This window comes from Telmatherina bonti (assembly GCF_933228915.1).
Source record: "Telmatherina bonti genome assembly, chromosome: 2".
Classification (NCBI taxonomy): domain Eukaryota; kingdom Metazoa; phylum Chordata; class Actinopteri; order Atheriniformes; family Telmatherinidae; genus Telmatherina; species Telmatherina bonti.
Window position 1 is genome coordinate 34,335,568 of NC_136620.1, and position 24,100 is coordinate 34,359,667.

At 38.8% G+C, this 24,100-nt stretch overlaps 2 protein-coding genes across 2 annotated transcripts in view; one reads left to right on the top strand and one right to left on the bottom strand.

Moving 5' to 3' along the window:
* itpr2 (inositol 1,4,5-trisphosphate receptor, type 2) overlaps positions 1-15,838 on the top strand; it is a 68,765-nt gene extending 52,927 nt beyond the window's left edge. Inside the window, exons 54-56 of the mRNA XM_079253846.1 lie at positions 67-227; positions 12,148-12,309; positions 14,789-15,838. Coding sequence (XP_079109972.1) covers positions 67-227; positions 12,148-12,309; positions 14,789-14,869 — 404 coding nt within the window. The 3' untranslated portion in view covers positions 14,870-15,838. The remainder of the gene's footprint in view (positions 1-66; positions 228-12,147; positions 12,310-14,788) is intronic.
* A 3,462-nt stretch (positions 15,839-19,300) lies between these two features.
* sspn (sarcospan (Kras oncogene-associated gene)) lies at positions 19,301-23,742 on the bottom strand. Its single transcript, XM_079255691.1, has 3 exons — positions 23,402-23,742; positions 21,693-21,779; positions 19,301-19,965 (listed from the first exon to the last, which is right to left on the bottom strand). The coding sequence occupies exons 1-3, from the start codon at positions 23,627-23,629 to the stop codon at positions 19,609-19,611; spliced, it is 672 nt and encodes a 223-aa protein (XP_079111817.1). The 5' UTR covers positions 23,630-23,742; the 3' UTR covers positions 19,301-19,608.
* Positions 23,743-24,100: the final 358 nt, after the last annotated feature.

Sequence of the window (24,100 nt, forward strand, 5' to 3'; positions counted from 1 at the left end):
ATCTGCTCTGTGAATGGAAACGGTGCGTTTTGGAGGAATTCTTGTGAGATATTTGATGTCTTGCAGGGTTGCAAAGGGACAAATTCGACAACAAGACTGTGTCCTTTGAAGAGCATATCAAGTCTGAACACAACATGTGGCATTACCTGTACTTCCTGGTTCTGGTGAGGGTGAAGGATCCGACGGAGTACACCGGCCCTGAGAGCTATGTAGCCCAGATGATCAAAGTTAGTGCACTTCATTTACTTCAAAAACTGTCTCTCTATTTTGATTTATTTCAATGCATTTTGATGATTGCTTTGCACAAGCATAAAACTCCTTCATAAAACTACATGATGCTCTGCACTATATCTGAATTACAAAGGTTCCAGGAACATATAGGTTATATATTCAAGCCCTGATTCATGTTTTGCTCCCAGGCTGCACCAGATGTAGAAAATGAGCGCATAGATGTCTTCGCGTTAAAGCCTTAAGGTTGCACCACTTTCCTTAGTTGGCACATTTGCACAGTGTGCTAAAGAGGCGTGATCCTTTACAGCAGTAAAGAAGTTGGAACACAAGACTGAGTCTTTAGGCTTGTGCCAGGCATCCCAATTTATCCTCCTTCCCCTCACCGTTGAAGAGAGACAGGCCTTTGTACTCAGGTAGCATTCACTCTGCGCGCTCCTAACCTGCTAAGACACACCGTGGTTAAATAGTAATTAAATCCAGTCCAGCGCTATTATCGTCACTGTGCTGAGTCGCTGCGCTGACATAGACAAGAAGTTGAAGGATGTAAGGGCAACTGGAGGTGTGTCTGTTAGGTTAATGGATTCAAATGAAGCCTGGCAGCACAATGGCATGTTTTGTGATTAATGCTGGACCGTGATGGGCATAAGAATAGTGGCATTATAATGAACAGTTTACATAACAAACGGGTGACAGACATTAGATTAATATGCATCACCAGCTCTTCCACCAGGTCTGTTTTCTGATGCGGGGCATGTGTACTGCTGGGTGATGAGGTAATGATGAGTCAGGAATGCATTTTAACACTAATATACTGCAAACACAGGAAACATACGTAGGAAACATACGTAGGAAACATACGCAGGAAACATACGCAGGAAACATACGTAGGAAACTGACAGATAGTGTTTATTATTAGAGCCAATGCTATATGCATTAAGGCACATGTATTAGTATTATAAATTGTTCATGATATTACTGTTTATTTAGCTAAATTAGTCTTTAATAATGAAATAGTCAAATTCTAATAGTCCAGGTGGTAGGTAGGGTTATGCTGTTTTGCATTGTTCAAGGTGAAATGAAAGCAGAGTGTGTGTAACTCCTGTAGCTTGAAAAAATAACCATCAAAATGATGCATTTCACTTTCTGGTCTTTGTTAAGGTCAGCAATCAGCCCGTAATGAAAGCATGTTTTCATGTTGTTAACATATGACACTAATCTTTTTTGCTTTGTCAGTAGTTTTGTTTATGATTTATTAGCGGTGTCCTGGTAATGAATGTTGATGAATGCATATGAACAGTTTACATGCCCCAAACTGAGCCACACCCAAACTAGAAAGTAAAAACCCCAACTAAAAATATACACAAGCAAATTTATCAAAACTATTTTGGACATGTGAGTGAAATAGGAAATAGAGGAGAGCTGCTTAGAGTCATAAGATGTGTTTGCAGAGTGACAGGAAATGTAAATATTATCTGGTGCTTGTCACGAATAGGTCATGTGACCACAGCTTGTTGATAAAACTTGACTATTCAAAGTGTTGATAAGCAGTCCAAGGACTTTGATAAAGTTAAAACTCCTTGATTCATCAGTGTATCATACTAAAAAGACTTTTTATTGCCCATCTCGTTTTTGGTGAGACAAACTTTGGCCACCGCAAGAAGAAACTTTTATATTTAGATGATGTTTTGCTGCACTGAGCGCAATAAATAGAATTCAGTTCCTCGCCACTGTTACTTCATTTGTTTGTTTTTTTTATGGTGAAATTGTGTGCATGTGTAAATATGACGTCAGCATAGCAACACAGCTTTTTTCTTCTCTTACCTTGTTTGTGCAAGGAGGCTTGGTGCTTCCTTCCAAGACACAAACCTCCCTGAAAATATCATTTGTCCATTTTGAAAGGTCAACAACAACAATATGTTTTCCTGTCACGTTGCTGATTCTATCGGTGCACTCTGCAAAAAGGTTGGCACGTGAAAATGGCGATAAAGCATCAAAATACATATTCCAGGTCATAATGACCTGCTCATAAATCTGTTGATGTAAGAAGTAAAGCTTAATACAAAAGCAAATACACAATAGTATGTTTGTTTTATCAAGTATGGGTTATTTTGGATTGTACGCATTTTATAATGACTTGACAAGGGTGAAAAAAAGATATAGCCATGGGCCTATTTAAAGTCTTTGATCAGTGATTGGTCAGCACTTCGGGAAAAAATCTGTCAGTCATTGCTTCTAATAGTACCAAGATAATGATGTATGCATCATTATGATGAAGCATTATGACCAGGAATATGATGGTATTGATATGGAAAAACAGACCTTTCCTGATTAAATCTGCTGGCATTTTGCTGTGTCAGCCATGTCTCCTCAGCGTGCTGGTTTGGTTCATGAGCACTACAAGCTCATGTTAGCTTCCTAGTCTTAACTACTCTGGCAATGACTTTGGGCCAACTTAGCATCTGGTAATAATCCGTATCATCATCATTCAGTTTGGATGGGTGGCCCATACCTCCACCAGACCAGCCCTTTGGCTCCATCCTTGCAAGTGGCATGGGTTATGTGATGCTGCAGACTTTCTGACATGATCCACCAAACACTTTGATCGATTCTCTGCTGTTTTTTCTTGTTATCTTGCTTCCAGTCTGAAAGAAGATATTTGGAGAGATTCTTTTTCCTAACTAAGCATAAATAACTCATTAAAACATACCTGTAACAACCATTTTAACTTATTAGTTATTATTAGGGTTATCACACCAAATTTTTTAATCGCGATTAATTTGTACTGAATTAACTCGCACTTAATCACATATTGATCAAAGAATTTGTATCTGTCTGAAAATGTTAATAATGCATTAACTTGGACAACACTAGTTAATAATGATAAGAGGCTGTCCATTAGACTTTACAGATTTTGTGCCGTGACTGAAAAGGCAACAAGACAAAACAAACGTATTCACTCTCATTTCTTCTGTTTATATAAACAGAAATGTTCATACAAGATATTAAAGGAACATGCCTCTTCTAGTGCAGGTCCTGTGTTAAAACATGGCTTATTTTCTCTTCTTTGGCCGCTTTGGCCATTCTGTATGTTTGAAAATAAAGGATATTTCCATCAACCTCTCAGTGCTCAACAAATCTTCTGTTTATCTGCAAAGTTATGCAGAAAAATTCCAAGTTGAATTTCATAAAACCTGGTAGAAAGGTTTAGCATATGCAAAGCGAGAGTCAAAATAACTCACTGTCCTTGGCAGGCTAAGAGTTCTGAGCTTGTTTAGTTTAGTTTCCTGATTTTAGCTTTACTCTCAGCTTATCAGTTGTGTTGTCAGGTTTAGGTTTTAATAATCAGAGACATTCAGAAATCCCATGTTACAAATTTGATGTGTAGAGTATAGTCTGATAATATACCATCACGTCTTTCAGATGAATTGCTTGGGAAGACAAATGTGCATCTGAATATTTGCGGCGGTGCTATTTGAAACATATGTGCAACTTCCAGCTTAATCTCAGCGCAACATTAAATCTTAACTGGCGCAGATGAACAGTAGCAGGTCATTGTCTATGTGAGGGCATTACTGTAAAGGAGCAGCTGCATTTGAAAGTAGTACGCATTCTTGATGCTGATCTCTGCAGCAGCTTGCTTTAGATTTCCCCACCACAGCGCAGCCCAAAGTGAGCTTTGGCTTGATCCTCAGGTTGGTGTGTGAGTTTGGGGGCTTCACCTGTCAACCTCTGTCTCCACTGCCTTCTGATGCACTGCTGCTACTATACAATATAAAACTCTTTCTTTCTCCATGCTGGAATAAAGTTAAAAAAAACTGGATGACCTCAAACTCACTCACTCAGACACACACACATCCAGGCACACATATGGACACACAAACACACAGCTACTGACTCATAATGATTGCATCTGCTTGGTAAGATACAGTGATGCGGTGCCAAGCAAGGGAGTCTGCTCATGTTACACTGAGTCTCTGTCCTGCCGGTGTGCTGTACATGTGTATGTGTGTCAATGTGCGGGTGTTTGTGTGTAAAATTATGACAGCGACTACAGGCCTAGCAGGTACTGCAGCAGCCACAACGCTGTTACATAACCCATCTCAAGTGGCCTGCTAATAGCTCAGCCTTGCCTGGCACGTGCTCTCCTGTCCCTTTCTTCCTCTTTCTCTGTCTCTCAGACACACACACACACACTGTCACATTGTGAACCCTTCATTAAACATACAACACACATGTCACACGCTGTCCGTTATAAAAGCAACAGTGGGAGGAGGAGTGCATAATGGCCTGATGTGGTCAGGTCAAAGGTCATCTACTTTATTTAAATTTGATGTTCATATTTTATTTTTTTATGACATGCAGTTCATCTGCAGCTTTTTAGAAACTGTCTGGTAAACTTTGTGTGCCATGTTATGTATCTTGTTTCTGTGTTGGCTGTTGATTACAAGTGTTGTGCTGCAGTTCAACAGTGATCGCCGCTTGATATCCTATCAGAGTGCAGACAGGCATGTTCAGTAAATAATGCATGTCTTTGTGAGTCTTTAATATGGAAATGATTCTTTCCAAAATAAAAGAATGTGGTGATTTTGAAGGTGCTTGAAAGTTTGTAGGTATGAAGGTGAAGGTTAAGAAAACTGGAAAGTAAGACTGTACTTTGCATAAGATGACGAAAGCAAACAAATCCTTTTAGATTTAGACGTAATGCTGAGAAATGCAGTAATTCTTTTGTGCATCAAACATTTGCGTTGCATGATAGGGATTTGTAAGCAGCTGTTCCACTTGTTTGAATAAAGAATTTTGTAATGATGATTATGTGAAGGCATAAAGCATTAGTTACGTCAACCAGCTTTTATGTTCATATTTAAAGCTTTTTTTTTTTTTTTTTTTTTTTTAAATAAATACATATTCAGACTAAGCCTGGTTTTAGACAATATCTATATTAAAAATGGCATCTGTTTATTTCTGTCTGTATGTGACAGAACTGTTTGGTGCAAGTTGCTTCTGAGATGGTTCTCACTTTGCTTTCTGGTTTTAGTTTGTTTGCAGAAATGCCGTTTGTAAAGTGGATATCTTTTTATTTAAGTCTTAAAAGTGGATCAAAACAGAGCTGGCTAACAGGAGAAAATTCTGTTTGTTTGGGTAAATCATCTGGATTATGTAATCTGCAAGTGATAAAACTATGTGTACCACTAGAACTAACAGTAAATAAAAAGATAAAATTGTTTGGGTATTTTTAGTCAAATGGATGACAGTCACATGGGGTTGTGCCTTTTAAAAAAAAAAAAAAAAAAAAAAAATTTAAACAATTGGAATCTACCAAAGTTTGATTCTTATAACGGGTTGGTGGAAATATATTACAGCAGAAACAGGAGATTTGAGGACCTCCGAAAAAGAGTTGTTGATGTTCAAAAACAACAAAGTTATGCTATTCTTCTCATTGGTGACTGACCAACTAACTTTAATCCAATATAGTGCAGCGTGTAGCATGAAACAGCAGAGTGTCATACAGTCTGTGGTCATAAATAGACCAAAAGTCATTTATAGGCTTTCCTCACCTTGGCTAAATTAGTGTTTATTCGTCTCCCATCATGAAACACCAAACCACCATGGAGGGAATGAAACAAGAAAACCACTAATGTTGCCTGTGTGCAGTTTGCTAAAGATCACATGGACAACCCACAAGACTGCTCCAGTTTTTTTTTTTTTTTTTTTTTTTTTAATGGACAGATGAGACTAAAATAGATCTATTTAAGTTAAATAATAAGAGAAATAACAATAGGGCCTTGCCATACTTCGTATGGCTCGGACCCTAATAATACCTACTTGCTAAACCTGGCAATATGGCTGGGAAGAATCTGAACCAGGATAGCTTGGTCATTATTGAATAAAGCAATGTATTAACAAACAAATATAACAATGAAGTCCAAAGACAATGGCAGAATATCGGTCTTTGGATTGAGTAATCAAGAATGCAAGTTTCTTTATTAAATTTTAAGAAATGGCTGCAGAAACCTCAAACTAAAGTGTAGAATAGTAAATTCAAAGTCCTGAATATATCCAGAGAAATTCTCTGCTTTAGGGGTTGATATGAGTTTGTGTAAGTAAACCCACAAACATCCCAAAGCTAAAGGAAAGCACTGACATGTTTTTATGTTGATATGCAGGAATAATTAACATTTCCTGGAAACCTTTAGATGCAGTGATATCTTGTCCCAGTCTAAGTTTTAGGGTCACGGCACATTAAAATGAGGTTTTTAGGTCTTATTCATGCACATATATAGCAGGGGTAGATCTGGAAAATTTTAAAAGGAGTGGCAAAGTTGCTAAGACAGTGCAACATATAAATCTTGTGCCTTTGTACACTGCCTTCAATACTGAGGACAACTACATTGCTCAGATTATAATTTTTTGCATCTTGATATATATCTAAAAAATATAAATTGGCTATCACAGTTATCAAATAGTTTCTGTGTTCTAATATAGGATTTAGATCACATTTAATTTGATCATAATTAGTGATAAATTGTTTAAACTAGTAAAGTTTCACATATCTAACTTTATACCCTTTCTGTAGGTTGTTAGTGAAAATGCTATATTAATTTGTACCATATAATGTCACTGCACTGGAATTTATTCTTAAAATAAACACACAGATGGTCCAGCTGGAATAAAGGATGAAACCTCTCTGACATTGTACCAAACCTAAAATAGTCTCCAATTTAAATGTTCTTTTCATTGTAGTCGTTTGCAACGATCAATATTTGAACATTGTTGCGCAATAAAATCAGAAGCCTGAAACATGAAATCACACATGCAGACGTCAACCAAGCAGTTATATTTAGACCACTTTTTCCCATTGTAGCTTATTTGCCCAGTCTGACAGTAAAGATGCAACTGATCCGCCTCATTACTGTGATATTGATCACAGCGATGCCACTGAAACTTCTGCCTCTGAAACGACTAAATGGTTTTCATTTCTAAATGTTTAATAAACCGCTTGCGTGCTCACTGCAATCAGAACTAACTAGGGAAATATGCACCAACATGTCACGCACAAACAGGTCACGATGGGGAGGCGATTAATGAAGGTGTTGAACCGCAACCATCTGTCATCTTTAGCAGGTGTTCTTTGTATAACACATTTCATTCAACTTTAACATTGTGTGTTGAAACCTCACCTGTGAAAACTGATTTCACTGGATAACAGTTGGGTGACCCAGTTGTTCTACTCTGTGAGGTTGCAGACACAATCTCATACTTGTCTGTGAAACCCTAGAGCAGGGATGCCCAATTCTGGTCCTTGAGGGGTTGTGACTTGCAGGTTTTAGATGTTTCCTTACTGTAACATACCTCACGCATCGAGGTATGAAGTCAAACTCTACATAAGTCTGAGTATGAATCATGTGGGATGTAGTAGGGAAACTTCTAAAACCTGCAGGACATCAGCCCTCAAGGACAAGGATTGAGGATCCCTACATGTGATGCGTGTGGCTGCTGAACGGGAGGCAAGCTCATGTTTCAGGTTCAAGTTTTCGAGGGGCAAAGATCCATCCATCCATTGCGGCATGACTGAAGTGCGGTGCCAGTCCTCCCCATTGCCCAGCAGTAGGTCCGCCCCTGATATATAAAATGAAAAATTCTGCAAGTTTCACAAACTTTCAAGTACACAAGCACAAACAGTTTGGGCATTGCAGCAGGACTGAAATAGAGGCACAAGAGTATCTGTCTGTATATAAATTTATCCTCACTGACATGTTTAAAACAAAGCAACACCGAAGCCTAACTCTTTCAGACAGTACAGCACACACACAGAAAGCTTTTACAGTCCAATGACGAGCAACAGGACATCGGTGGGAAAGTTACGATTTTGCACAGTCACAGTTTAAGCTTACCTATTTAATTAGACGATGCTTCAAGCGGCATGAGTGAGTGTCAAAAAGGATATTCACATCTTTGGACATCATAATCCATCAGTTATGGATGACTTAAAACAGGCATTGCATAGTTCTCAACTCCAGGATGTCTTTAAGTTCACAGAGCTGCTGTTGTGTTTTTTTCCAATAGTGAGAAAGAAAACTATTCTTTGTTTTTTATCGTCCCTTCAGTGCTGGAGGCCCCAATTAGCTCCACATTTTAAGGGAAGGTCTTATAGAAAGACTCAATTCATACAGCGTAGTTCAGTTCAATAGCTTCCCCTCTAGTCATTAATGGAGTCAAAAGGGTTGAAAACAGCCAAAATAAAAGCAAATACATGAGTAATAGGGTGTATTTTTATTTAGAAATCTGACTGAGATGGATACATGGTAGTATTTTATGATTAAATGAATATAAGATAGAGGTTGTCCTGTTTGGTCGCCCCAAATTCGCCCAAGTTCTTTCCAATTCCTTTAGCTCATTAGCATCCTATATAAGACCACAGGCCAGAAATCTGGGCGTTATTATTGATGGGACACTTAAACTAGACAAGCAGATCAGCTCAGTGGTCAAGGCTAGCTTCTTTCAGCTTCGGCTACTAGCCAAAGTTAAAACCATACCTGAGGAAGACTGATTTGGAATAAGTTATCCATGTCTATCACATTGCGGTTGGACTATTGTAATTCTCTGTATGCTGGTGTCAGCCGGTCTGAACTGAGTCGTCTGCAGCTTGTTCAAAATGCAGCGACTCATCTCCTAACCAGGAAAAAGAAACGTGAGGACATGATGCCGGTGCCGTCTTCTCTTCACTGGCTGCCGAGTTGATTTTAAGATTCTTTTATTTGCTTTTAAGTCCCTAAATGGCTTGGCACCACGGTATTTATGAGACCTAGTCAACATTCATCAACCCTCTAGAGCCCCTAGATCAGCTGACCAGATGGGCTTGGACATTCCCAGATCCCTAATGACATCTAGAGGGGACCGAGCTTTTGCATTTGTGGGTCCCACTTTATGGAACTTATAACCTCAGGATGTAGAATCTGCAAATAGCCTTTTTATTTTTAAAACTCGTCTAAAGACTCACCTGTTTACCCTAGCCTTCAAATGAGTAGAGTTCTTTTTTATTTTATTCTTTTATTGATACTGATTATCTTAGTTATTTTAGTCTATATATGTGTGTGTATGTATGTGCTTTCTTTGTGTATATCTTGCTGTAAAGCACTTTGGCTGGCTGCTGGCTTTTAAAAATGTACTCTCTAAATAAAGCTGACATTGACATATTCTGCCTTTTTTTTTTTTTTTTTACTGTGAAGGTTCTCGTGTTATCGCATTGCAAGAGTTAATCTACAATTAATTCTAAAAATATGTGAAAGACTAAGAAAATACAGGGGAATACATTATAACTAAGTGAAATTGTTAGATAAAAAATAATGGTTTATGTGTTTCTACAGGTATTTCTCACTTTATTTCAACATTTGAGTGTGTTATATAACATTTTTAGGCTAATGCTTTTTTTTTTTTTTTTGTCTGACTAGATTTACATATTCCTTACTCTATTGTCTATTTTTTTTTCTTTTTTCCATTTTTCTATTGCTTTTGCTGTTTCTCATGTTTTTCTGTTTCCACTGGTTATTTGTCCTTTGTTGCTTGCTCATTGACTTCCCGTTGTTCATACTGATAACCTGTTGTCAAAGTCCAAATGGAAGCAAATTCACTATAGAATAAACAAACAAACAAAAAAGAAACTTCTTCAACAAACAGACTGTGCACGTATTGCTGTTTGTTGTTCATGCCAACACATTCCTATCTAATGAAGGCGGGCTTCGTGTGTGCAGGGATTTCACAACCATGGGTTTTGGTTCAGATAAAGGCCAAGAAGGATCGAAACACTGAGCAATAGCTGTCCTCCTCTTTAAAAAAAATAATGATGAAAGCAGTAGAAAATGAGAAAATTTACATGAAACATAAAAATGTTTCCTTTTTATTCTTCCTAATTTACTTGCCTATTTGACCGTTAAATGATTATTGTCCTACATGGCATCATCCCGACAACGCTTTGACATAAACAGCGGCTTTGCAGTCTATCTTCAGCTAACATATGCTCTTCAAAGTGATGCAGAGAAGAAATGTTGCTGCGTCCGTGTGGATTAGGATTTAATTTATCATGACAGCTGCTAATGTATATAACATAATCAATTGGTAGGATGAAATTAGACTAAACTATAAACAGAAACTAATGCTATACAAAATACTCTATACAACACATTAATGTGTAAAAAATAAATTTCTTTTTGATCAAAGTTTGTAAGTATGAAAGAAAACAGTCACGAAAATGAAATACATCATCATTATCATCGTCTGTTCACACCTACTCCTCTGTCCACTTTGTACTTCTCCATGCGAATCAGCGAGTACAACAGGATATATATATAATCAAGCAGCAGTTTAAAACATTTACCCACAAGAAATTGTGGGACAGACTGATCTCTCTCCTTTAATAAAGGACTGGTTAGAGTATCCCGCGCTAAAAGAGGTCGTAAAGGAAAAATCTGTGCTCCTTAATTTTTGGAGAGTTTGAACAGTTTGTGTCATGGCTGCTGCTTAGAAACTTGAGGTATTTAACTCAGTTAAGAAGGTTGCTAATCAGAATGCAGTATTTTCCTGAACAATAGTCTTTTCATGGATGCTCCATTTTATACCTAATCCTGACACCCTTACCTCCCAGTAAGCTTCTGATTGTAGAATCTTCCAAAGCAGAGTTACCTTTTCTATAAACTTGTTTTGTTGGCATCAATTCATGAATAAACTTGTTGTTTCTTCTGAACCTGTGTTAAGGTTCAGCAATTCAGTCTAAACTTTAGGTTGAGATAATATATCCAATAGGAATGAACTGCTAACAATAATTTATTTTTATTTTCTTGAAGATTAAGTGAAGACAGTTTGGTTGTAGGTTTCAGGTATTTATGCCTTACTTAGCAAAGTTAGATATACTTGTTAATCAAATCAAAAAAAAAAAAAAAAAAACCCACACATTCCACATCATCATCCACCCTCAAAATAAATTCCCCTCTTTTTTTTTATCCTCTGTGTCTCACACTCATCAGTCTATCTATCCCTGCAGTCTATTATTATATAAGTAGGTGGGAGAATACCTCATTCACCCCTCCCGCTGGACTTATCATGGTGCCAGTCAAATCCAACTCTCAGCACCTTTTAAGTGGTTTTTATCAGGAGAAATGGCAAAGGAGTATTACATAAGATCAGGTGATGACAGTGAATCTCTGTGAAAACCTATCTCACTTTGCATAAGAGCAAGCATGTTGTAAAACACACGCTCTTACTCACAGAATGTTAGATACATTTCCATGCAGATGCTCGCCAACAGTACACACACCCACGCATGTACAAACACAGACACACTTAAGCCTATTGCATAATTCTATAGGTTTGTTTTGCTCACTGTTTTTTTTCCCCCCAAAGCATGGCTGCAGTTGGTTACCTCTGTCCACTGCACAGTTGGAAAACACGATAAACCAAACACTTTGCATGCGCACATACACGCCCACACCTGTAAGTAATACTGTACTTCCAGTCGTGCTGTTGATTGACAGTGACTCATCCCCACATCAACAGTGTGTTTATGGAGTGGGTGACAATTGAAATGCCAGTTAGTGTTCATTTAGTGTATTAATGCTATCTGCAGAAACAACAGATTGGCTTTTCAAAAAAAAAAGAAAAGTAGCCGTCGAGCCCCAACCAGAGAGCAGCTTCCATTGTGATGAGATGATTAAAGTTAAACTTTCTCACCCATCTCCACTTACCACTGGATCTTTGTTAACTACCCTCCTGAGGTCAGCCTTCTACGCAAATCCTATCAATCTTTGTGCCAGCATTCTCTATTGTTACTTCCTTTTCTTCCTCCCATTTAGTCAGTTTAATTTAGCTTTTTGCACATTTTCTTTTTCTCATCACTTTACTCCTGTTCCATCTTATGTCCTGCAGAAGAAGAACTTGGAGTGGTTCCCTCGCATGAGAGCCATGTCCCTGGTGAGCAGCGAAGGAGACGGTGAGCAGAATGAGATGCGATCTCTGCAGGAAAAACTGGACAGCACTGTCACTCTGGTGGCTCAGCTCTCGGGTCAACTGGCTGAGCTCAAAGATCAGGTAAACTGTCACTTTGTCTTGAGGCCATAGCAGTCTAAACTGACTGGTTTCACATAAAATGGTCCAGTGAACTCCACATGCTCCCTGACCACGAGTCTTTTTTCACCCAAAAAAAAAAACAAAACAGAGGAAGAGGTCATTTAAATGGGAGATTCTGCTGCATCATATAGTTATAAATCACTTTTCTGTGCTCAGTAATGTAGTGGGGTTGTGTTAGAGCCTTGATGCTGCTGAATACGCCACGACAGGTGACTATCACGTCAGCAGCAAGCGCGACTGAGATCCGCCTGTGAGCCTCTGGCTGTTTGGATGACTAGCTCGGCTCCTACAGTGTGACTGATCACTCTCATCACCTGCCTCGCCTGCATGTGATTCCAGTCACAGGCCTGTCCTTGTTCCCCTTCTGCCAGATGTGCGAAAACAGCTCCTGCTGAGGGTGGATCACACTCCAGCAAACAAAACAACAACCTCTGCTGACCTCGGCAAGCAGTGGAGTTGATAACGCCTCCCTGCTGCCTGGGGCCAATTACCATATGTGTATTGCTGAAGCGCTCTTGAGCAAAAACACCAACAAAGTGGCTCGGAATTTATTTTAAGGCAAACGTTGGCAATTTTATTCTAATCTAAGTTAACTGCAGTCTGAACTAACTAATGGCGAGTCATGGGGTTAGCGAGGATTTTAGTCTACTTCTGCTGCAAACAGACATTTGAGCACACATCACAAGAGGTGAGTGTGTATACAACGAGCAAGGTCTTGCAGGTCTCACACCAGATCTGAAATGCTCCTGTTGCAATGGGAAACTCTCTTGGAGCTTCTAACTCTTTTTGTACCAACTTAAGCACTTGGCACATTTACAGCTGAGGCTGTGTACATGTGTGTTGCTGTTTGGTCCTGTGGGTTTTTGGGTTCTATACAGCCTGCTTGATTTCTTTTCATCTGCAAGTATGATTTATGGTTTAGAGAACCAGTGGACTTCACTTATGACGTCAGCACTGAAACCACCGTAAATGTGATGGTTATTTTAAAAACCATGAAACTTTTTTCCCCACACTTACACAACCTCCAACGTGCAGGTCACAGTTTTACACCCAAGCACACCCACACACACATGACTCTGTCAGCTAAGGAAGTTTCCAAAGAACATTTTTACTTTCTAGTCATAACAGCTGTACTGAGCAGTTATTTGCATACAACGGTGGAGAATTGTTTTTTTCTTTTCAAGGTAATCTAAACTTTACATAAAAGCTGTTAAATTGTTTTGCAATGTTTAAAGTGATTGCAAACTCAAGAAAACTTTTAATTCATATCATAATCATGACGTGGGCGTGATTGACTGGGGTAAATGTCTCTTTTTTTCAATTTTCTCTGGTCCAACATTATAGCAAGCAGAGTAGTGGTCAGAATAGTGGTTTGCTTGGCCAAGAGAAGCTTTATGGGTATAAGACCCCTCTTAAAGCCCACTATTAAATATTATTCTTTATTTTTAAATTAGTTTGTTGCTGAATTTACATATTAATGTTGAACCTGACAAAGGGGGTGGGGGCAAAAGAAGAAAGTGGGAGTCAAGGATACATCAGATAGAAAGTAACACCACCAGCTGTTCAATCTAAACAGGAACAAGTAACTGCAGCTGCTACACCTGTAAGGAAACAGAAAGTCACCAGTTACATCTTCAAGAAAAAACAAAGTTGACTATCATCGGGAGCACCTATTAGGGGAAAAAAATAAAAAAAGAAAAAGACTAGCTGAACGACAACAACAAAAATATCTGCAACGCATAGAAAAACATGAACTGGTGATTAAACCTGAATGATGCTGACTGCATCAGCATGCGGATTAACTAATGTGAGGGGAAAGTTATTAGGCATGGATAGTGATCTGTCATCTTGCAAGTGCAACCAATTCCTGCAAAGATCAGAGGCAGATAAGGAGACCCATGACTTGGAAGAGCTGCATGTCTATTTGTTATATTGTTCAGTATACATTATTTACTAATTATAAACTTGAGTTGTTGATATTTTAAATCCATATTGTGCCATAAATATATTAAATATGTCAACTATTATATATTCCAAATACTTTATTTCTTGGCTGCTTCATTAAATTAAATGAATCATTTTATTGTTTTAAAGTATATCAGGATTGTTCCAGATGGGTGACCTTGATTAATGTCATCAACACGAATAACCTGACAAAGGGGATGGGGGCAAACAAAAATAAGATCCCCCCCCCCCCCCCATTTTAATCATTTTTTTCCCCCCACTTTTATTGGTATTGACTTTGATCATAGTATTCCTGCACTCTAAGTTCAAATGGATCAATAACTCTATCTACAATCCAGTGAGTTGGTGGGGATATGATATTTTGCATGATAAAGTGCCCACTAGAACTGGCACAAACACAGGTTTGCACATAATGTGTTTGCTACATGCAACTCCAGTCTGATTGGGTTTTGTTTTTTGTTTTTTTGCTTCGCAGATGACTGAACAGAGGAAGAACAAGCAGAGGCTCGGATTCCTCGGTCCTACTCAGCCCAATCATCACATCCCAACACACTGAAGAGTGTAAGCTCTGCAGCAGCCTCGCTTCAAAAACCATGTCGACGTGCAAACACACAAAAAACTCCAGCCTTAAGAACAATACCTGTAATCAGATGCGTCTTATGCGCCCACTTAGCCGCAAGGAGCACACTGTACAGAGGAGCTCAGCTCTGTGAATGATCAGCACAGCTCACATCTGCCAGTGTGGTGTTAGTGTGCCAGACAGAGGTCCAGGGAAATGTTAGAGAGAGGTTAATGGTTAAGCGCTGTCAAGTCTGAGCACAGCGTGTTTTTGGCCTGTGGTACGGTGCTGTCAGGGTGCTGATCACACCATTGCAGAGGTCAACGACCGGCCTACAGGCTTTTTAGGAAAAGAGCGCACACTAACATTAAGTATTCTTCCCTTTTTTTAGTTTTAGATTCCTGTTAGTATTTATGAGAACATTTCTGTTCCTAGGTGAAGTCTTACTTTTGCGTTTTGAAATTGAAATCACACTGCCTCACACATTAACTTTAAGAGATATCACATCCCCGTGGCTGTACGTGCACTTTTTTCTTTAAAAAGGGAAGAGTTAAAGCTGTAACTGGAAACACTGGTGAGGTTCAGATGTTATTTTTAAATGGTTTGCGTTCACTGCACCACTTCAGTCGCCTTTTACAGATTTCTAGAGTATGTATGTAACAGAAATGTGAAATAAATTACGAGTGCCTGTGTAAAACTTGAAATTTCTTAATCTTATATTGGTACATCATGTAGTGCTGGCTGCACGTGAAAATCTTGATGATCTTTGTTGCAACATGAACATTCTTATCTGTATAGCGATATCGGCTAACTTTTACTGAATCTGCTCGTATCATCAACTTCCACTCCTCCTGTAATCTCTTGCCACTGTTCTCTGTCTTGTACTGTGGTTGATTATGTCAGATTTAAGGTTTTAGCTTGCACAAACAAATAGCATGGCTCATCCACTTTATTGTGATTGTCCCGTGACCCTTTCTGTTCGAACACAGTGTATAGAAAATGTATTTTAAATGGTCAGATGTTTATAATAAATTTACAACAAGATTTTTTTGTGCATTTGAGCAGTTTATATCAGTCTTGTTATGAAGAGGTTGAATAAGTGCATCATCATAGATCTCATCAAACTTCTACAAACTGATTTATTTACACTTTTATTTGTAGAAAAAAGCGTGAACCTACCGGGGGGATTATGACTAGAATGCTGAAACTCATGACAAACAGGAACTGGTGGAAAATGGAAATGGTTTGTAAAGGGTAGTGTAAACCTGTCCGCACTGAATTCAATGCATTCCAGTGCGTGAATAAGATGACCAATCTCATCATGAAAACCTGAAGTGTGTTCGGTTCAGACTTGTCCTCTATGTTGGAATTTCAGCACAGTGGGCAAATCAAAACCGATCATGTGTATGTTTTTGCTTCTGCTCCATATTGGAGATGATAAACGGATCACAGAAGTAAACTGGTGTCTCATCCTGTCCTGTCATTTACCCTCTGCAGAGAGGACCATCAGTCTTGGCTTCAGTTCAGTGTTTACGCTGGCAGGCCTGCATTTACTCCTGCTGCCGGTGACAGCCATTAAAATTAGTTCACGCGGTGCCATAATGGTGAGCAGCTGTCACTGCATAGACATGAGGGGCAAAGTGCAGCATTACTGGAATGTATTTCACTCAGATGGAGAAGATAATATCAGGGCCATCATTGCTGTCTGGTAAAAGTCTAGTTACAATATCAGGATGCAGCTGTCGGTTTTGCCATGCATCCTAAACTAACCTGCTGATTTATCATTTATAGTGCACAAAATGCACTACTTCATTTCTTCCTCTTCATGTGCACTAAACTTCTTTAGATTTCACATGAGCAGTAAATGATTTACTTTATAAACACAACCTTGGACACATTTGGATCATTTTTGAATATCTTTGCAAACCACAGTCAAGTCACATGCCTTTGCCTTTGTTTATTCAGTGGAAGGGGTGGGAAAACATCCAGAGAGGGTCAACAAACACAAGACAAAAACGCAAACACCTCTGTGGCCGGAGGCAGGTTGAGCGAGTCAGGCATTTTGACTACATGGCAGCAAGAAAAGGAAGCCATAATGACCAATGTTTAAATTTCAATAATATAAGTAGCTTCATATTAAGCTTATATGCAATGTTGGGAATTCAGTTTGTATTGGAATTAGTTAAAGTTGTTGAGCGACTCATTGATCTTTTGTCCTCCAGTTTCGCTTGAAGACTTTCCAGTATCTGATATCAGTGTGTTCTCTCTTTTTTTTTTTTTTTTTTTGCGTACCGTGAAAGATCAACTGACCACACAGAACGTGCGGAGGAGGGGATGGTCCTTTCTTGTCTGTCATTTTTATAAATAAACATGCCCCCATGATGACTGGCATGTGACTTCTTGTGTCTGGCTGTGAGCCTTTGCGATCACATGACGCATTGACATCATCGCCGAAAACATGCACATGGAAAAGCACTGCATAGACGTCTGCCCTTTGTCACACACTTTGGTGTGGTGCAATAAGTGTGAGTTAAACAAGAAAATACAACATTAATTATTAGTCACACAGTAAACAGTTAAAAATTGTGTAATATATTTTGTTTTGTTTTTTTAAAGACAACTCTGGGGGTCTTTGGAAAATTTAAAGCTGCCAAATGAAACGTAGGAACTGGAGGCATTAAAAAAAAAAAACATTTCAGGGGTTAAACTTTCTCCTACTTTGTCCATGTACTTAGAATTTTGAAATATGTGTCTCCTGGAAATGCTGAAGCATGACTTGAGAACTAAATACAGCATCACCGGTCAAAGTTGCTTCAATGAACAGACATGATCACAACTAGATCCAAAGATTCGTGCTGCTGTTCCCCATGAATCTTTTCACTTTGGTTTTGTACTTGGAACTGGTTCATGATTAGTTCTTTTCTATTTTAATGACATGCTGACCTTGCCTTCAGGTATGCCACATTATGACTGCCACAGAAATCTATCATAATATGTCATACTTGCAGGATGCAGAAGTAAAGATGCTGTTTCTCCGCTCAAGTCTTCACTACAAAGGGGACCTCCTCATTTTTAGTTTGAATTTTCTGCTCTTGATTGCATGACAAAGCTGAAAAAAGAAACTGCTTTTAATTGCTAAAAATGTTTTGTACTTTGAACCCTGCATCTTATGACAGCTTTGTGGAGAAATGCACATTTGAGGCCACAATTAACCTTTCAATGAGAAATGGACTCTGTTTCCATGTTGTCAATGATCTATATTTTCTTGTTTTTCATTAAGGAAATCCATGAAACATTCTACAAGTTGAATCCTCACTCTGGGTGCTCAATCCTCCTGATTTACATCACTGCATCTCTTGTGCTGCTCCCTGCTCAGCATGAATTAGCTCCTGTTGGAGCAGAAGGTGGCAGAACTGAAGTCAACCTTGTCTTCCAAATACTTGATTTCTTACCTTTTTTTTTCCATCCTGTCTGAGTAAGAATGAATTAATCTGAATACAGGGGAATGATTCCGCTACATTGCTCCAGCTGGCTGTCTGAACCCCCCTTTCCTCACCCCCACCCAACCCGCTGCCACCACCCTCTGCAGCTGCAGTAGTTTTGACTCCTACAGGCGGATTGAGTCACGCCGGCCACCTTCCTTCCTGGCATCCACCTTTGCGATCAGAACTCTCTTCAATCCAGTTCCAGTCTCACGAAGCATGTTACTGCTATCAGGATCAGTACCCTGAAAAGTACTTTCCTGTTGCTCATCATTAAGACTTTTACATTTTATAATCAAGGCAGATTAGACAAAATAAAAGTAACTTTTAAAAGTGATTTTTTTTCTGGAGTATTTTCAAACATGAGCTTCAAACATGAAAGTAAAAAACTGAATGTAATAAGATCTTGTTATAAACCAATAAACTAATAAAGCATGTAATTACATTTAGCTTGCAAAAAAAAAAAGTTGGAGAGAATGAATTATATTTTAACCTAAGTTTAAAGGGTTGATCTTTTTATTTTGTGAAAAATGTTTCCAAAAGTTTAAGAAAGTATTGTTTTTTCTTTGCAAGTTATAACATGAGAACAAAAAAGATTGGCTGTGCTGAAAAAGAAAACTGTTTAGCAATATATTAAAAGAGCAGCTTCAAATTATTTGCATAAATTATGCAAATTATAACCTGAGAACACAGTGAATCACTGTGCCGCCAAAAGCATCACTGATGTGACTCATTATATCTGTAAATATCGGTGACTAAAACCAAAAGAGATTACTTAAAGACCATATAGATTTATGGAGTTATGAAACAAACAAGCTATATTGGTTTCAGTGATGTTGCAATGGTGCATATACAGAAGAGAAAATGCCAATTAAAAAAATAGTGCCTGTTAAACTTTTTACCTATTTCAGTTTGATATCTGCAAGAAGAAACCTTGTGCAAAAACAACTACTTAAAACTATAATATAAGCACCACAGAAAAATCACAACAAAGAGGTGACAACTTGAAGGGAAAAATGAGCTCTTCCGCTTCCACATTGACAGAATCTGGTGACACATTGTGACCCAACACCTTTCTGTGACGCTTTATGATGAATTTTCCTTCCATTTGCCACCTGTGTGAATGACTGAAAGAAGAATACACGCTAAGGCACACACTGCTGCCTTTTAGAGTTTAGCCACATAAGCAGCAAAACAACCTTCCATCTCAGTTTGACTGGGCAGAGTCATCAAATCAGCTCTATCATCATTGCATTAAACTTTCTGCCACTGTTGAGCTGGTGATCCAATCTGGAGACCAGAGAAGAAGACCTGATAGCGGTGCTTCCACATGATGAAGGCTCCGACAGCACAGATGAGGCCTTGGGCCAAGTTCAGCAAGATTTGCAGCAGGAAGTAGAAAGAAAGTGTCCCGGTAATTGCTTCACAGTCGCTAACCCCCTCATAGGTAAAAGTGCGGGCTATTGGGTCGTTTGGATCCAGTGTGCACATGCAGTCATCGTCCGCCTTCTCACAGATGAAGCTGCTGGTCTGTGAGTGATGGTGTACAGCAAACGCCACAACCAGGACTGAAAGGACCAGGCCAGTGGTGCACATGATGAAGTACAGGAGCTGCAGAGGGCAGAGGATTACTGTCAGACTTCCACAAAGCTTTGATAAAAAACACCATTTATCATCTTCATTTCAGTACTTTTTTCTTTTCCCCTCTTTTTTTTTTAATTTATTTTTTTTTAAAATAAATAATCTGGTTTCTACGTGAGCCTGTTGTCTCATGATTACCCCAAAGTGCCAAAACTGTGGCTTAGAAACAGACATGCTGGCTTAGTGCCTGCAGCAAATTCAGTTCTAAGAGATTACAAACAAAACTACAGGACAAGGTCTGACCCTCAGAGCAGGAGCCCAGCTGCAACACATGTCACACTGCCATTCAGTCACAGCCACTGGTTCCTACCTGTACCGGATATGTCCTGTTTAACTTACCCGGTAAGCAAAGATGGTCTAAAAATACATGTGTGAAATGTGACAGAGGCTTTGTGTTGTTTACGCAGTTGCACAATCTCAACAACACTAAACCTTCATTTTAATCCATCTGTTATATAAGAGGAGTCCTCATTCATCGGTGTAGTTTGGCTGCAGTTACATGCTGCTTATGGAAATATGCAAGTGATGAGTGGCGCTTGCTTTACAGTGGTATTCATGTTCAGTTTTCAAATCTGAAGTATTTTTAGTTTGGCTTTACAGAAATGAGCATAAAGCTGGTGAATCAGCATGAATTTAGCTGTGAAGCATGTCCTTCACCGGGTGAAGATGGTCTGAAACTGAACAGCAGTTTAGTGGTTGTTCTGAGACCCTTTAGTTGAGCATGCTCATGGAATCCATCAGGGCTTTTACTGAACAAATACAGATCTTGCACGGAGACAGGATCACCATCTGACAATGTAGTAGCATTTAACATCAGAAATGTCTCCAGTTAATACACATTGAAAGCCCATTCAACCAGTGCCAAGGGCAACTGAAATAAATAACAGAACTGGCTGTAAGGTCATAAATTCTTTAGTGAGATTGAAAATCTGCAACCATGAGTTTATTGAGCTGTTTAGATATATGACATTAATAAATTAAGAAACATTTGTTTTAAGGGCTAAAGAGAGCTGCTCTGACATGCATATAATTAGAGGATTTTACGAGTGCTTTATGTCTAATACAAAAGTCCTTTTGAAGAGAAATTCAAAGAAAAGATGCACACAGTGCAATATTTGCTTTCAATGGAACTGAATGAATAAGACTGTTGTCTCTCAAAAAAGAAGAAATCTACTTAAGTCATTATAAGGGCATTTAATGTTGCTACACTCTGCTTTATAATCTTTGCTGATGAAAATTTAAAGTAGGATAATCTTTTCACTGGTGAAAACATCATTTAGGAATTAGCTGCTCTTCTCTATGCATAATACTGCTGGAGTGCTTTAATACATCTTTAAATCTTATAGTAACTACCTGTATTGAACAGAAGAGCCAGACAAAAAGATAAAAAGGGTGATAGTACTTCTTAGGAAAAGAATAGTGGACTGATTTTTAATTCAACTCTCCTCTTCTTATAGCGATCCCTGTAGAGCTCTTTTAAACAGGAAAACGGTTAAATTATTTTGTCTCTGGCACTGACGGCCTTCATGAGCAGATAAAACTGTGTTTCATGCACAGGTCTGCAAGATAAACACATGTGGTTAGGCACTTTTCTCCAAACTTTGGCCACTTTCAAAGAAACTGTACAATGGATCCGGTTTGAGTCATCATGTTTGTGTTTATCTGCAGGAAATGTGTCGGATTATGCATAAACTCACCTTGACAATGAACTGCATAGATGTCCTCTCATCTGGTTGATAAGTGATACAGTACAGGATGAAACCCAGGATGGAAGCTAAACACAGCTGCAGCAAACCAGAGTAATATCAGTGTTATTTGGTAATATTCAATCACATTAAGATGTCAAAGATACGAACAGAATGTTTATTTTACAGTGTTACAAAGTCTGCAGACAACCTGTGATGAAATCTTCAACACACTGCACCTTGTCATTGTTTAACTTGTATGTTTGCTACTACAAACATACAAGTGGGAAAATCGAATTGAAAAATCGAATATCTGGATTTTTTGCTTCACAATTTTAAAATCGTTTTTTTTTATTAAAGAAAAGTTTTGGGGTTTTTTTTGTTTTAAATAAATAAAAATTATATGAGATGTTTGTCCTTTTTTTAAAAATTGTTTTTATTGATCTTTTTACTTGTTTTTGTAGGCATTAGTAGCAGAGTGATGCCCTGGCTTCTGTGTTGTTTTTTTTCCTAACTGAAATGAAGAAAAATCACAAGCAAAAAAAGTTTAGTACATTTTTTTTGTTGTTGTTTTTAGTCTACAAAATAAGCAAAATAGAGGAATTGTGAGAATTGCAATTTAAATGGAATCGGCATCCAAAAAATTGGAATCAAATCGGGTTGAAAGCATGTCATCACAGCCCTATGTGCTACTAGACACAATATAGGAGCAAGTTTCTTGTCTTAGAAAAACACGCGTGTCAAGGCTTTGAGGGATGTTTCTTGATATTGCATGATTCAGCAGTAATCTGCCATCTGATTCCATTACTTTGCTTTTCTCTCTTTCCACGCTCTCTCTCGCTCTCACTCTCTCTCACACACAGATTCGCACTCTATCTCCTCAGCGCAATTGGAGTCTTGTGACTAACGTGCAGCATCTTATTTGAATGTTTTTCCTAGGTTCTTAAGCACTCAAGATTCTCTGGAAAGTTCTTGATGACCTCAATGTTTTTCACTCGGCTGAATCTCGTGAGGATCTAACTCGGGATGCTGGTGTCCAAGGATGTTTTCCACAGCAGATGGCATCTGTGATAGGCTAGAAAAAGACCCAAACGGGAACAACATGTTTTTGTGACCTGAACTCTTATCCTAATCAGTGATTATAAATGTACACTTTTCATTTATTTATATTTTGAATTTCAAAGAGAAGGCCAGCTTCTTTTTTTCTTTTTTTTTTACACAAGTGTTGAAAAAAAACAACTTTGCACAATTTAGTTTAAATTTCTTGCTCTTAAATGGACAATTCAACTGTTTTAAGTGTTTAGTTTTTCTATAATATAAATGCTCAGATGGATGTGGTAATGAAGGTGTATAAGCATGTATGCACAGAAGATATTGACAGGATTTCTGATGCTTGGAAGATGGCATGCTGGGATTGGAGGGTTTATCTAATCTGCCCAGATGCTGAGGAGAAAGAGAAGGTGCAGAAAATGCTCATGTGACAGATTTGGATCAGAAATTCAGGTTTATGCATACAGGTTTAGTTTTATATTAATACTAGTCGCCTATATAAGTAACAACTCTGCCCACAAGGACAGTTTGGTGAGGGACAGTGTTGACATGCAGTCTGGTAAACATGGAAAGAACACGGCTGCTGAGGGTCATGCAGAAATGTCAGAAATTGGAGACTAATGTTCCATGCAAACAAGAGGCTGATAATAAAGCATAAGGACGGAGCTTACAATGATCCCAGCCCAGTGTGGCGTCTCTCTGGCCAAAAGTGAGGGGCTGATAGCCACCATAAGGAAGGCCACGGCTGTGACAGCCACCCCCAACAGCAGCTGGAGCAGGGCGACAAGCAGAGGGAAACGACAGACTCTGCACTTATTGCCGTCCTCTGGTGATGGGCTGTCATCTCTCCTCCTCTTGCTCTCTTTTTTGTCTGAGGAACCTTTCTGCCCCTGTCCCATTTCTCCTTTTGCCTTCAAACTCTTTTTCCCTGTTTGTCTTCACAACTTTTTCTGTTACGGTGTTTTGGGTGGATGACTGTGTCTGCTGTCTACCTCTCACCCCTTCCGTTCCCCCTCCCTGCCTGCTCTCGCCAAGCCCAGCTCGGCTGCTATTTGAAAACAGAGAAGGCTCTGAACTAATATGGAAAACATTTGGACTGGATTCCTACAGCAGCTCCAGTGCCACATATAGAGCAGGCAGCAAAGTGAGGAGGAAAGGAAGAGGAGGGAAGGGAGGCAGCAAGACACAAAGGGGGATTCCAACTTACAACAGAGAGGTACTTTCTCATGTAGTAATGTTGAGAAGTAGATTGGGAAAGTACATAAGCAAATCAGCAGGTATGAGTTAATGAAAAGCCAGCACAGAGGAGGTTACACTTCATTAGAGAGCAGGAGTGACTGGATCACTCTCTATCAGCACTGTTACACAAT

Excerpts from the sequence above, each read along its gene's own strand:
- sspn (XM_079255691.1), bottom strand. The coding sequence starts at position 23,629 with ATGGGACAGGGGCAGAAAGGTTCCTCAGACAAAAAAGAGAGCAAGAGG. Across the intron at positions 21,780-23,401 it reads CACACTGGGCTGGGATCATT|CTGTGTTTAGCTTCCATCCT; the intron begins GTAAGCTCCGTC and ends GGTTTGCTGCAG. Across the intron at positions 19,966-21,692 it reads CTATGCAGTTCATTGTCAAG|CTCCTGTACTTCATCATGTG; the intron begins GTGAGTTTATGC and ends TGCCCTCTGCAG.